This window comes from Trachurus trachurus, assembly GCF_905171665.1.
Source record: "Trachurus trachurus genome assembly, chromosome: 13".
In the NCBI taxonomy this organism is placed as follows: Eukaryota; Metazoa; Chordata; class Actinopteri; order Carangiformes; family Carangidae; genus Trachurus; species Trachurus trachurus.
The window spans coordinates 13,984,908-14,000,406 of record NC_139892.1 but is presented as its reverse complement, the minus strand read 5'-3'; the positions used below and the strand labels follow the sequence as shown (position 1 = coordinate 14,000,406).

The 15,499-nt window shown below is 42.5% G+C and overlaps 2 protein-coding genes across 2 annotated transcripts in view; both read left to right on the top strand.

The window, feature by feature from the left end:
* Window positions 1–517: 517 nt before the first annotated feature.
* Window positions 518–15,499, top strand: part of LOC310996227 (von Willebrand factor A domain-containing protein 5A-like) — a 49,595-nt gene continuing 34,613 nt past the window's right edge. The window contains exons 1-3 of the mRNA XM_083985610.1: window positions 518–613; window positions 1,164–1,199; window positions 1,455–1,502. Of these exons, the coding sequence (XP_083841736.1) occupies window positions 1,169–1,199; window positions 1,455–1,502 (79 nt within the window). The 5' untranslated portion in view covers window positions 518–613; window positions 1,164–1,168. The remainder of the gene's footprint in view (window positions 614–1,163; window positions 1,200–1,454; window positions 1,503–15,499) is intronic.
* On the top strand, window positions 1,677–14,989 carry LOC310995701 (von Willebrand factor A domain-containing protein 5A-like; the record flags this gene model as incomplete). Its single annotated transcript, XM_083984822.1, has 17 exons — window positions 1,677–1,716; window positions 1,826–2,028; window positions 2,127–2,349; window positions 3,780–3,850; window positions 3,956–4,070; window positions 4,216–4,319; window positions 4,407–4,495; window positions 4,716–4,860; window positions 4,969–5,048; window positions 5,128–5,242; window positions 5,358–5,516; window positions 5,925–6,028; window positions 6,152–6,372; window positions 11,998–12,129; window positions 14,183–14,352; window positions 14,518–14,641; window positions 14,772–14,989. The coding sequence occupies 17 exons, from the start codon at window positions 1,677–1,679 to the stop codon at window positions 14,849–14,851; spliced, it is 2,175 nt and encodes a 724-aa protein (XP_083840948.1). The 3' UTR covers window positions 14,852–14,989.

Genomic DNA, 15,499 nt, shown 5'->3' with positions numbered 1-15,499 from the left:
AAATAAAAGAAATGAATCGTCCTTGGTAATGCCAACATTGTTATACCATTTTAAAAATGAGACCAGGAGGTTCCTGGCAGTGGGTTCAGTACTATTTTCTTGTGTCTAGGTTATTACTGCTTTGATAAAAAAACATTAGACACATGACTTGAGTTAGTTTTTTCTGTATATCTCTGAAATGACGTTAATGTCACAAACCTACAGATGAGATTAGGCTATTAGACATTGTGTATTTTTATTTTACTAAATGACTAAACAAAACACAACCCAGCCCACGCCAGTAGGCTGCGTCTTCCCCAGAATGAGGGAGTAAATTAGCACCATAAAATCCTTCTTTATAAAAGAAAAATAGATATTTATATAACTGTAGTACACGGCATCTATACAACTACATCAGAAATAGGGTAAACACAGCAAGTAACCTTCCTGGCATTTCGTGCCACTTTAAGCTCCACCCTTCCGTGGGTCTTGTGCACGGAAATTGAACATACCCAGGAGGAGTGACTGGCAGTTGTCTTTCAGTTTTAATCAAACAGTTTGGTATCAAGTCGTGTCGATACAACGGCAACAGGAGCTGCAGTCAAAGTCTCTCACTGTAAACGCTGATCAACAGGTGAGCCTGTTTCTTCTGTGCTTTTATTGTGGTGATCCGAGATGACGCACTCGGTGTCAGAGGAGAAACTTTTGTAATAACATGTTGATACTGTTATACTGGAATTTGTGGATAAAAAATACAATGAAGAGTGACATTACTTTGTCGTTATGTACCTCGACAATTAAGTCGAAAGTTTAGAAAATATTGATTACATTTAATAATGGTAAGAGTAGGTTTCATGCAAATGCATGCTACTATTTAATTGATATCATATCATATCACGTGGTTTAAATTTTTCACATTTTCATTTCCATTCAGACACCTATAATGCCGTTTTTAATTCCTATATTGCCCTCGAGCTAACAGCTGATTAGAGCTCTGACTACACAATACGGATTGTGCACATGAGAAAATTAATTTCGATAATGTTAGCCCATTGATGATATTCATGTAAAATAACAGATAACAACTCTCTTGTTGCTGAGTATGTCCTTGATCATTGACAATAACTTCCTTTACCATTCAACCTTACAACAGAAAGCTCTTGTCACTGTTCCGTGTTGCACAGGTACAATGAGCAGCTACTGTGTCCAGAAGAAACCAGGTACAGATAAGCATTTCTACCATCAGCTCTTTGTATTCATGTAAAAGTTAAGAGGATTTCATTGACTGTAATAACAACAGAGACATAATCATACAACAGTTTTCATTCTTAATGCTCATCATCATTTTTCTGTCCATGTCTCTTGTCAGTTCCTGTGAGGAGCTTGTTTATTTCTTCATTTCATGCTGCTGAGAATGCACCTTTTAAATTCAACCTACAGAAAGCTCTTGTATGTCATTGTTCCTTGTTGCATAGGTAGAATGATGTGCTACTGTGGTTTACTAACTGCCAAGAGGGAACCAGGTACAGATCTCTTTTTTTCAGATGGGACTCAGAAAATGTACCTAAACATGTGAATGACTTGATTTGTTAAAGTCCCTATTCCAGTCCTCTATATGCATGATGCATGACACTCCTAGTGATGCATCTGAGCATCTGTAATCCACTGTCACGTCACATGTCCTTTGCACAGGTACAATGGACTGCCGTGGTCTAATAAGTGTTGAGGAGAAACCAGGTACAGAGCTGTTAGAAAATATCTTTCTCCAAATGATTTTACAGATCATGCAACAGTTTTCATTCGGTCTTTATGCTCATCATTGTTTTTCCGTCCGTGTCTCTGTCAGTTCCTCTGAAGAGCATCGAGGTGGAGCTGGAGGTGAGGGACCATGTGGCTACAGTGGTCTCCACCCTGAACTACGAGAACAAGGAGTACAAACCAATAGAGGCTGTTTTTGTCTTCCCTCTGCCTGGAGATGCTGCTGTCTGTCATTTCAGTGCTAAGATTGGACAGACAGAGGTTGTAGCTGAGGTGAAGGAGAAGCAGCAGGTGAGCTGGACGCTGGAGGTTTATCTCACTGTTAAAGATCCTAAAGAGACAGTAAACACTGATGTGGATGTTGTTGACGTGTGTCCTCTGTGCTCCAGGCTCGTGAGGAGTACGATGATGCTCTGAGCTCTGGTCAGCAGGCCTTCATGTTGGAGGAGAGTGAGCAGAGTCCAGATATATTCACTCTGAGTGTGGGCAGTCTGCCTCCAGGAGAGAGCGCCTCCATCAGGCTGGAGTACGTCACTGAGCTGGCTGTGCAGGCTGATGACGGGCTGAGGTTTTGTCTGCCTGCTGTGCTCAACCCTCGCTACCAACCTCAGGGTAGGAAATCCAACCAACACTGCAAGCTGGTTTCATGTCTGAGCAGTGGGTGGATGGTGCACTTTGTACTTGATGCAACCACAAAGTTCTCGAGCTCAAACACCTGCTAGTTGCTCTGTTGCAAAGGCATCTGGAATTTTTTGGCGGGTGAAATCAATACTGACATTAACATATAGTGGGTAGAATACTTTCACCTTTATTCTTAAACACTTTTGGCTGAAATTGAGATGAAGAACTGAATGTATTTCAGCCATGCTAACTGGGTGCTTCACTGGATGTCAGTCAGTATCATCATCATCTCAGCTATTTGGGGAAGTTTTATTTTAAATATCCTCAGGATGAGTTATAAGCACACCATCCCCTGTTGTCCCTTATGCCACCGACACATTTTTGGCTCCAAATTAAGTTTAGATGAAGTATCTTCAGACTGGTTTGATGGTTTGCCATCCATGAACTGACAGGTATCCATAACATCCAGTGGATGAATCCTTGCACCTTTATCCTCTGACTGTCCTTAAAGCAGAACTATGCAAGTCGACCGGAAATAGCTCGCTCCTTCGTTGGTTTCTCTTTTTTTCCCTCTCCGGGGCTCCCCCACAGTTCTGGGAGGCACATGTCACTGTCGTAAAAAAAAATACTCGCCGCCACCACCTCCTCCACCCCCTCCCTACACGTGCTTGTGTTTACTGCTGAAGGTAGAGAGCGGTGTTTGCTAAGCCCTGCTAACACTGAGCTAACGCTAACACGGCCACACACAGACAAAGACACAAAGACACAGACATACACGCACGTGAATAAAGGTTCCAAAACGCGAAGGCGTGTGTGTGTCATGATGTATTACATTATCTCATAAAAGATCCATGGTGTGTGTGTGTGTCTGTTAGCATTAGCTCCGTGTTAGCCACAAGCCGAACTTCATCAGTACAAACATGTTTCCATGGTTTCCTCCACCTTTCCGAACTCAAACCAATCACGATTCATGACATGCATGACGTCATCTGCGTTCTTATCTCGTACTGCCGTAAGGCAGTTTCTCGCGATAGTTCTATCCATTGATGAGATTTGGGACACCGAGACGGAGGACTGATCTTGCAAGTGCGGTTTTCAGCCAGTGGGGGGGGTGAGCGCATTGGCCTAGACCCCATTCACCTCATAATAGGTCACTCTACCATCACAGTGACTCTGAGCCACAATAATTACAGCCGAAATCCTGCATAGTTCTGCTTTAAGCACAACCAGACTCTTCTCATTTTTCAGTGGTAGCTTTTCCCTGCGCCAGGTGTTTCTGCAATATTTAATTTAAAAGTCTAGTTTCTAAATTGGTTTCTAAACAGGTAGTGAAGGAGCCAGTGTCCAGGTGACTTCTGTTCCAGCCTCTCTGGTTCCCTACAGTCTGTCTTTTTCTGCCCGAGTGTCCTCTCCTCGTCCAGTCTCTAAAGTAGAGTCCAACTGTTCCCTGGACCCGGTCCAGTACCTCAACCCAGAACAGACCCAGGCCACGGTAGGTAGACTGCTGATGTGTCTGCTGTGTGTGGTTGTTCCTCAACATTAGGAAGACATTTCATAACTTCAATGATGTTTATGAGTGTGTTTTTGTGAACTCCAGGTGAAGTTGGCTGCAGGACACAAGTTTGACAGAGATGTTGAACTTCTGATTTATTACAAAGACGCCCACCAGCCCTCTGCTGTGGTGGAGGCAGGACAGGCCTCTGCCCAGTCTGGTGAGAGAAAACTACTCAAGATGTTATTTTGAATTGAAAGAGTTCATTCTCCAACACGTATGATGTGTTTCAGGCACTCTGATGAGTGATCCAGTCGTGATGCTGAGTCTGTACCCTGAGTTCCCTCAGTCTGTGATGTCTTCAGGCGCCTCAAGTGGAGAGTTTGTGTTCTTGATGGATCAATCCTGGAGCATGGACTCACCTATGAACCACGGCAAGAGTCATCAGACTCGTATTGCCAGTGCCAGGGTATTCAACAAGTGTTAAGGCATCATATAATCATTTATAGTGTACCTCTCACAGTAAACTTCACTATTGATCCTCTTCTATCTTCAGGATACTCTACTGCTGCTGTTGAAGAGCTTACCAATGGGCTGCTATTTCAACATCTACAGTTTCGGGTCGTGGTTTGAAAACATGTTCCCGTAAGTCACTTTTTATGTCACTTTGCAACTTTGTTGTGACAGTGGTGGTCCTGTCACTATGGCTCCAATTGATCATCTGCCCTGGCTACTTGGGCACAGGGATATCCTTTTGGGTGACTGGTTAGCGCAAATGACTATTACCCAGGAGATGTGGGTTCATGCCACATTGTAATCAGTCTTTCATGACTGTGCATGTGTTCATTCGTTTGTGTGATGGCAGTAAGAGTGTGGAGTACAGCCAGAGCTCCATGAAAAAGGCTGTGAAGAAAGTCCAGAAGATGAAGGCTGATCAAGGAGGAACAGAGATCCTGGAGCCCCTCCAACATATTTACAGCCAGGCCTGCATTCCCAGTCAACCCAGACAAGTAAAACACACCTCACAGACATATCACCATAAACACAACACAACAGCTGTGTTACTTCAGTGACATGATGTGATGTTATGTAACTCATGTGTAAACTCTTCTCTCCAGCTCTTTGTCTTCACTGACGGAGAAGTGGGCAACACCAGAGACGTGATCAATCTGGTGAAGAAGAATTCAGGTTCCCACAGGTGAAACAAAAACACACACTCACAGTTTGACCCATGTTGTGGTGTTGTATGTCTTAAAAAGAAAACTTCTGTATTTCAGGTGTTTCTCTTTTGGGATCGGGGAAGGAGCCAGCTCTGCTCTCATCAATGGGATTGCCAAGGAAGGAGGAGGTCACGCCCAGTTCATCACAGGAAAGGACAGGATGCAACCTAAAGTAAGAAAAGAAATGTGGTTGAAAAATATCTTCAAAAATGTAACCATTATTTTTTGTTTAAAAAAAGGGCTCAAAATGTCTCCCAAACAGATACATTTATTTTTTTCCCCATCAGGTGATGCAGTCGCTGCGGTTTGCCCTGCAGCCAGCTGTGCAGGACATCTCAGTCACATGGGATTTACCAAAAGGAGTGTCTGCCACTGTTCTCTCTCCAACAAACACAGCACTTTTCCTGGGTCAAAGGTCACTGGTTTATGCCCAGCTCACTGGACAGGTAGGAGCAGCACCAACTCACAGTGAAATACCTCTGTTTGATTTATTTCAGCTGTTACATTTAATGAATTGGAGACACAACATTACTGTGTATCAGGAAGCAGCAAACTTACCCCCTTGAAAATTTCTACCACTTAGTGTCAAACTAATTAATTAATTAATTTGTTTATTTCGGGCATGTCAATTAAATCATCATCATCACACTTCATCTTAGTTCAAATAATACAGTACACACGGCTGAAAGGGAAAGCAGGAGAAGCAAAAGCTTATCTAGTCCTGCCCCCATTACCCACAGAATAAAATCTCCATCCTAATCTTTTCTCTTTTTTTCTTTTTTTTTTTTAAATGCAGAATCTGTGGTTTGTTTACAACAATTAACATGGTTTCTAACAGTGTGAAACTTTCTCAGAGTTCAACAGCATCAGAAGGTTTGGTGACGGTGAAGTACAGCCTGACAGGTCATCGCTCTGAGAACCAGCTCCGCTTCAGTCTCAAACCTGCGGAGGACACGGGGTAAAACTATTGTTAGAAAACAGCCACAACAAAAGCAAGATCGGCTAGAGATGCTGCATATCTCTATATTTGACTTATATACAAGAAATTCCACCTGTGTTGACTCCTCTGTCCTGTCTGCAGATTAACAGTCCACAGGTTGGGTGCTCGGACTCTGATTCGCTCCCTGGAGATGCAGGAGAGAGAGCACAGAGGACGGAGAGATGGAGGAGTGAACGAAAAGGTGGTGAAGCTCAGTGTCCAATCAGGAGTGAGCAGCTCCTACACTGCCTTCATTGCTGTGACCAAAGTCAAAGGCAAACCGATTCTAGGACCTCTGCTGCGCAGAAATGTTCCACCACTCAGTAAGTGCATCACCCACTCCTTTAAAGTTACTGCAGCTCACCATGGCTGAGTCTGATAGACCGATGAGTAGGTCTTCGGGTCAGACAGGGGAGAAGCAGGAGCGTTTTGGGTTGAAGAGGGACTTATCTGCCGGTAGGTGTCCTCCGACCTGCGAGCAACCACAGAGTCTGAGCAGGAACAGGTCCGCCTGCTCCAGAGATTCAATTCTCCTCTCATGAGGTGATGATGTCGATCAGGCCTCCTTCCAGTCTCTCCTTTGTTTGATTTCCCTCCACCACACAGCTCCAAGGTGTGTCTCATTTCTAACCTTTCCTTTCCGCTCCTTACCAGTGACATGGAACAGATCTGGATCGAAGCAGTGTAATTCTCCGTCCAGTAAGTACAAAGTTGAATGGGACCTGTGTATTGCTGTAAATATAGTAATCTGATGAAATATGGAGGAAAGGACACATTTCAGTGGCAGAAATTTTTCAAGCGGTTGCAGCGATAATGTGAAATACTCTACATGAGTTAGGTTTGCTCTGATATGTTTGGTCTGACATTGATATCAAGCACATCTGAAAGTGGAATATGTCTGTCATACAGTTACTAATGGACAACCAGTCAGTGAGCTACTTTATTTTTGTGTGTGCGTGCGTGCGTGCCTGTGTGAATGTGTGTACGTAAGCAGTGTACGTAAGTGCTCATAATGTGGACAAAACATAAAATGATTACAGTCCTTGAAACATCTCTGAAGTTTTCCACTAGGTGGCATCTTGCTTCATCTGGATTACATTACAGAGTTTATTCAGAAACTATTCTGCATTTGCTTGTTCTGCTCTCTCCTCAGGAAAAGCAAAATCTAGTGGCATATCATCTTTATTTAGGCTAGCATGGGGGAAACCAAAGCAGAGCAGTCAACAGTATGGTAAGTAGACGCCTGCACACCACAGTCATACTTATTATTTTCAGTATGTCAGAGCAGATCTTATATTGTTTCAGGTATTATTGTAGTAAACTTAAAGGGATAGTTCAACATTTTGGCAAATTGGCCCATTGCCATAATCGTTATAGTCATAGCAGTAGGTTCGTTACCTTTATCTGTCAGTGTAAGCTATTTTTAGAACGGCGGTGCGCAGCGGCAGGCTGCTCAGAGCTACGCTACAGAGGCTATTGGAATTTCTTGGTTTCCCTCTTCAAACTCATCAAATACACAATCCAACAACTCCAAAACGCTCTGGTGGACAAGTTGTGACCTGCACATTCACCACGCTATGAGATAATGACAGAACGTTATGGAACATAGTTGTTTTAGAGGTAAATTCATGCAAAACCGCTGATATGCGTTGCGTTCAGGGACAGTTTTTCAGCAAGCAGTCTCTGTATTTACCTTGTAAACGGCTCTGTCTTGTAACGTTCCATTATTATCTCATAGTGTGGTGAATGTGCAGGTCACAACTTGTCCACCTGAGCGTTTTGGAGTTGTTGGATTGTGTATTTGATGAGTGTGATGAGGAAAACCAAGAAATCCCATTAGCCTCTGTAGTGTAGCTCTGAGCAGCTCGCGGCTCTGCTCCGCTGTTCTAAAAATAGCTTACACCGACAATTAAAGGTAACGAACCTACTGCTATGACTATAGGGATTATGGCAATGGACCAATTTGCCAAAATGTTGAACTATCCCTTTAAGTGAGTAAGCATTTTGTTGAGTAACACTGATTTTCAGATATTTAGTGATACAATATTTCTCTGGATATTTATGGGCTGAGTTGTGTGTCACTATTTGAACCATTTGAAATTTTCTTACACGGATCTTATTTTATAGAATCACAACATAATTCAAAGGACCAGTTTCCATATTGTACTTGATCTGATACTGATCTGAGAGTGAACAGCATCATCTGAATTGTAGATTATTAATTTGGATTTTGCTGAATTCCAATAAAATTGAACCTAAATCTAATAATTCAGTTCAAATGATACTGTGTACACTAAATTAAGTCTGCAAATCCACAATTATTAATTCAGAATTATTTAATTATTGAAGTGAAATAATGTCAATTCTTCCAGTAAAGATCTATTGGTGTTCATGGATTAAACTGTTGGTTCCTTGTATTGTCGCTCTCATTGTTGTTGTCTCATGTACCACTTGTGACAGGTGCACTCAGAATGAATGATCGCCGTGGCGATATTAGATGTACTCTACCTGTCCGAGGTAATCAATTCATTCTGCAAATCTGCTGTTATTAATTGTGACTTATTTAATTACTTACGTAAATAAAAAAATATGAACTCATTATGGTGACTGAACAGTCCGCTTGATGTTCATGGATTACACTGTTCTGCTGTCTAATACACTACTGCTCTTTTTCTCTTAACATGACAACTAAATACATAGAGTCTGATGATTGATGTGAGTAATAATTAAAGGTTAAATTTTGGAGAATGCTTATTTAAAGGGACAGTATGTGAGATTTACCCCCATCTAGCGGTGTGGTTGCATGTCGGCACGTATTCTTGCTGTTGCGTTTACGTAAACTCGGGCAGAAGTCAGAAAAACAACACACGCTGCATGTATCAGGATAAACAAGCCTCTATGTAAACAAACGGTCCGCCAGCACGAGGCAAAACAATACAGGCGTGACAATATGTTGTCATGGTGATGTCGTATTGTTTACCTGACCCACGTTTTACCGGCTTTCTCTCGTCGAGTAAAATAACATCCAGTTGGTTTGCCGACGGCGTCACTCACGGCGTCATTCAGGTGTCTGACTGCACCTGAAGGCAACACCAGTGCCTCCGTCCTTCCTCACACTAGCTACACGGTGGTGACAGTTTTAACAGGCGCTGTCCGGAAAACTTTCTCCCCGAGCCGAGAAGCTCCGGCGGCCCGAGTTTGAGGTTACTTACAGCCACGGTGACACTGAACGTAAAACATGGCGATTCAACATGGCAGAGAAGTTTCGGTGAACCCCCCCCTGTATGTTTGTAACGACTTGTAACATCTCATTCTAAGGTACGAGAAAGCGCTCGTTTGTATGCGGGCGCGATTCCACTTCAGTGAAATACGTATTTATGAAAGCGATATTTGATTTTTGTCAATAAAAAGCCAATAAAGTCCCATACTGTCCCTTTAAAAAAAACAAAAAAACATCCACGGAGCGTTTAGGGGGTGCTTTACCAGTATTAATTTAAAGGGACAACGAGGAGTTTCTATTTGGTTATAAACAAGTCTCACGTTAATGTGGATGAATCTACGCTACCCACACTTATTAATGGCTCCATTTTCAATAAATATATCGTTTTGTCTCTATCGTTATTTTGTTATTTTAATTAATGGTGGAAATGCTGGGCGAGCCGACCAGCGTTTCCTTATACTTTCGGTTTCGCGGACGCTCATGAGAATAACCCCGCCGTATTGCCGTTTATGGTCGGAACTACGACGGTAATTGAACCTCTTTGAACCTCTGACTTTAATTATTGATGAATGAAAACATGAGTCCGTCTTGCGCCGGTCGAAGAATTCTACGGTGTGCGTGGAGGCTCATAAATGTAGTGTGAAAACGCTTCGCTTTTCCAAAACTCCTCGTTGTCCCTTTAACCATTAAAAAAATCATGTTTAGTCTGAATTAAAGCAGAAGTAAGCGGAATATTTATGTTAATACAAGTCTTAAATAGTTGTATCTTCTGACGGCAATCACTTACATAGAGTGTTTGGTCTGAAACACAGGTCTGTCAGTCACTCTGCTCTGCTGTAAGCCGAGGAGAAAACTTTCCTTGTATCCTACAACCTTTATCCATTTAGGAGAGAGAACGGCATAAAGGGGCTGCCCTCTCTGTGTGTGCAGCCAAGGGATGCGCTTGAATGTGGTGACGTAGGAGCGAGGGCGGGGACTGCTAACTCCATCGGCTGACAAGAAGTTAGCCAAAACGTCCGGAACGCTTACTTCTACTTTAATTAATTTGAGAAATTTTGACAGGTTTGACAATGACTTCCTGTTTACCTCGGACCAGCCAATAGTAGCCAGAATGGGCTCTTTACACAGCTCCACAACTTCCTGAACTTAAGGCAGCTCCTTTGTTTCCTGACTTACTTTATTGGACAAACTGATTAATCCAGGTGTGTCGTGTAGTTCGAGTAGTCACAATGGTCAGACACACCTGGATTAATCAGGTTGTCCAATAATGTAAGACAGGAAACAAAGGAGCAGCCTTAAGTTCAGGAAGTTGTGGAGCTGTGCAAAGAGCCCATTGGGGGTCACATCTCTGCTGTTTTGCTAAGCCTCCTCCCGGTCGTGTGCATCTGTGTGCGCCTGCTGGGATTATTTTTGTGTTGTTGCAATTTCTATCTTGATCAATAGATGGTGGTATGTTGCTCATTCTCCATATCCAACCTTTAAGAGAATTTGGTGTGTGCACCTTGTAATGATAATAATGGATGTACTGAAGGCTAGGAACCCCCTGAGTACATTTACTCAATTTTTTAGGCTTTACAGTCTTTGGATTGTTATTCAAAAATATAATTAATTGTTAATTGTCTTGTGTTTTATTTAAATGTACATTGATTAATGTTCTGTAAATGTTTCAGTTTGGTTTGTGCTTTGGTGTTTGCTCATAGTGCTGCCTCCTTGTATTATTGCTTTCATTGCTGTTGTCTAATTTACCACTTGTTTTTTATCTCATGTGACAGAACTAAAAGGGAATGATATTGGATGTACTCTTTCTCGCCGAGGTAATCAATTCAATCTATTAATTGTGACTAATTTTACTCAAATCAAAAATATGAATTCAGTGTGGTGACTGAACAGTCCTATTGGTGTTCATGGATTACACTGTTGGGTAGCTTATGTTTTTGTCTAATATACTTCTGGTCTTTTTCTCTTAACATGACAACTACAAAGACAGTGATACTGTAGTAATAATTAAGAGAATTTGGAGTGTGTACCTTGTAATGTTAGCAATGGATGTAATAAAGACTATTAAGGAAACTAATTCAGTCATTCTTTAAGGCTTTACAGTCTTTGGATTTCTATTCAAAAATATAATTCATTGTGTCTTGTGTTTTATTTAATGCACTTGTTTTTTATCTCAATGTGACAGGTGAACTTAAAGGGAATGATGACCGTGGCTATATTGGATGTACTCTACCTGTCCGAGGTAATCAATTCAGTCCGCAAAATCTGCTGTTATTAATTGTGTCTTATTTAATTACTCAAATAAAAAGCGAGCTCCTCCCGGGTGACAGAGCTCCTCACCCTATCTCTCAGGGAGCGCCCCGCCACCCTGCAGAGGAAACTCATTTCGACCGCTTGTATCCGGAGTTCATGACCATAGGTGAGGGTGGGAATGTAGATCGCCATGCGAACCAAGCTCCTGCTCCGGTCATACAGGGACCGTACAGTCCTCAGCAGAGGGCCTCCGACCCCATACTCCAGGAGGTGAGCCCGACTTTCTCTAGCCGGTACCACTCAACCTCCCGCACAAGCTCAGGCTCTTTCCCCCCCAGCGAGGTGACATTCCATGTCCCTAAAGCCAGAGTCGTTGTCCGGGGATTGGGTCGCCGGGGCCCCCGCCCACGGCTGCCACCCAAAACACACGGCAACGACCCCTTGTGATCCCTCCTGTGGGTGGTGGGCCTACTGGAAGGCGGGCCCACGTCGCTCCTTCGGGCTGAGCCCGGCTGGGTCCCGTGGGCAGAGACCTGGCCACCAGGCACTCGCCTGCGAGCCCCAACTCTGGGCATGGCTCCAGGGTGGGGCCCCAGTAACGCCGATCCAGGTGACGTGGTCTTCTTTGATGATATGCCGTTCATAAGGGGTTTTGGAACCGCTCTTAGTCTGACCCGTCACCTAGGACCTGTTTGCCTTGGGAGACCCTACCAGGGGCATTAAGCCCCCGACAACATAGCTCCTAGGGTCATTCGGGTGCTTAAACACCTCCACCACGGTTCAAGGAGGGGCAAGTGCAAGTCCAGACTCCAAAAAATGGTGACAATATGAAGATATGCGGAAACACAACTACTTACAGCCTCTCCAGGCAGAGTATAAGAGTGATGTAGTTAGACAAGCGAGAGTGATCATTGACACACTCTTAATGCTACCGTCAGGGAGGTGCTTCAGAGCCAGCACCTGGCACACCCCACTTTCCTAAACCCTAAACCCTCCATTACTGCCGCACTACATCTGCTGACCCTGTCGTGTTGTTCTGTGAGAGTCAGCTGGTAAGTATGTCATGGTTACCGTAATTTCCTTTTGCTGCTATTGCTTACTGATCTAGTTTCAGGAATGGACTATGGTCTCATATGGTTTTATTACCACTTATTACTAGTAAGTTTTTACTAAGACGTTTTTACTTTGGTCTCATTTATTACAGTAACTTTTTTTGGATGAATGAGAATATCCATAGATTTATAACAGTAAGTTTTTTATGAGGTTCTTGATATGGATTTTTATTGCACTACCACACAGTACGTTTACATGACACTTGAAAAAACCGAATTATTGCCTTAATCCGACTATAACTGGACAACTGAAGTGCATGTAAACACCTTCGTCCGACTGAAATCGGAGTTGAGAACTCCGATTAAAGGTGTACAGAAAAGAAAATTGAATTTGAGCCCACTTTGGGTCATAAAATTAATGTGATAACTCATCTTTCAGACGTTGTAGGCCAAACTTTGTGCAAAATTCTATTTTTGAGTAAATCCGGGATGAAAGTGTGGACAGGGGGGCGTATTAACCCGCTGAAGCAACGGGTGACGCCGCATGAGGGGGCGGACCCCGTCAGTTATTCGTTTTTTTCAGTTGCATGTAAATTGAGACAAGGACAGAAGTCCGACTTGAGCCAAAATCGAATTTTGAGCATAGCTCGATTAAGCTCTGCATGTAAACGTACTGACTGATTATGGTCATGATACGACTGATTACAAAACAAAGTGGTTACGTGTAACTGGGGCAGTGGTATGTTTGTTGTATGTCCACATGTAATGGTGATGATTTATGTGAATAATAATCAAGAGAATTTGGAGAGTGCACCTTGTAATGATAATAATGGGTGTGGCCAGGTCTGGCCAAAGAGATCTATTCTCAAGGGAAAACCTGGAAAAATAAATGTTAAATAAAAATGGATGTAATAAACGCTATTTAGGAAGCCATTGAGTACAATTAGTCAATGTTTTAGTCTATACAGTCTTTGGATTTTTATTCAAATATAATTTATTGTTTATTGTCTTGTGTTTGTACATTGATTAATGTTCTGTAAATGTTTAAGATTTTGCTTTGTGCTTTGGTGTGTGTGGATTAATCTGTCAGTTTATTGTATTTCTGCTGTTTTTGTCATTGTCCGGCCTCTCTTTTCTCTTAATATAACAGTTGATGACAGAGAGCTTAATTGCAAAGGGCCTGATTTCTGTAGGTGTAAGCTTTTTGAGGTACTATGGCATAATGGATGTAGTAAATGTAAACACAAAATCTAAAATCTAGTCAAGATTTGAAGCCTTACGGTCTTTTTATCCTCACTCAGCAGTGACATTTCATTGATTATTGTCTTTTATTTGAATGTGAGGATGAAGTCACCCTGTGCAATAAATTAATATAAAAAGAGTCCTTATACTGTTCACTGACTGTACTAAATGTTAGCTTTCATATAATCAGACAGACCTTCTTCTCCAATAAATACATTTCTGCAGATTAACATGCTGACAATGTGGATGAGGAAATTATTCACAATGTCGAAGGAATCTCAGACAGAAGGAGACAGAGAAACTTAAAACAGGAGAATCATACAGGGATCGTTTTATCTCTATTTATCTTTCTCAAACGTTTTTCTTCAGCCTTGGATTGTGATCCAGTTAAGGACACCGCTCCCAAACAGCCTGTCAGAGACCCTCTGCTGCAGCTGGTTTCCCTCCAGATGGCGTCCGGCTGCTGGCTGCTGGGTCCAGGTCTGGCTGCTGCACTGAGAAAGACCAGAAAGAAGGTGGACAAGGCAAAACCTGCATCGGTGGGTTACTGTAACCTTTAATGACACACATCTACAATGGGACTTGTTTTGGTATTAAACAGTGACATCAGGCTACTTTTCCCCTGAGGTACTTTATATAGTACTTGCTCTCTTTGATGTCCTGTCACCTTTTCTGTCCCATGTGATTTTATTTGATTGAACCAGGTGAACCAGGAAGTGTGGGCCACCACTCTGGCTCTGATCTGGCTTCATGCTTTCAAGTTGGATGCTAAGGAGGAGTGGGAGCTCCTGGCTATGAAGGCTGCATCATGGCTCCGTGCTCAGAACGGTAATAAACATGATAATGAGTAGTTATAACAGTGTGTGCTGGTTAAAATCAGCTGTTTGACTCTTTGTTTCAGCACCATGTCACTGTTCTCATCCTCGTTTCCCTGGTCTTTTATTTTTTTATTTTTCAGCCCCATGTATGGCAGAGTGTGTGGAAGCTGGAAATGCACTGTTGGGTTGCAAGGTGCAGAGAGAAACCCTGGGGCTCTGAAGTATTTCATTAACCTGGCTGCTCTTTTTTAGTTGTCAACAGCCTTTACAAAATCAACACTGTAACAACTTTATCTAATTGTATTATGTCTATTTTAATTTGGTCTTCCTCTTTTTTCATCATTATTGCCCTTTCGGTGTCAGTGATGGTTTTGGTGTCAGTGTTTCTTACTTTGCACCAGTCAAAATGATAATCTTGTGTTGGCTAGTGAAATCAGTGAAAAGAATAAAGTTTAATTTCGTGAAATTACTTTTGTTGTTGTTGTTGTTGTTGTTGTTGTTGTTGTTGTTGTTGTTGTTGTTGTTAACTACACCAGACGGGAGAAAAAAAGAGAGAAAGGCTTTCGGTAACTGGATTTAAATAGTAACTTTAACATTTAACATGTAACATTTTCGGTAATGAAATCGAGCGTACCGGCGGGGGCGTGACTGACAGTTTTCTTTCAGTTTCAACCTACAGTCTATGGTTTCAACCGGGATAAGGATTACTGTCCCCTGCACAGACCTAATACATCCATGGCACAGACCACCATCAGAGGATACGAGGGCGTGGCTGCACGATACAGATCTGGACATGATGATGACGATAAGAAAGAAGAATGTAAGAAGGATGCCTTTGTAACACACACAGGTAGGTTGACTTTAAGGC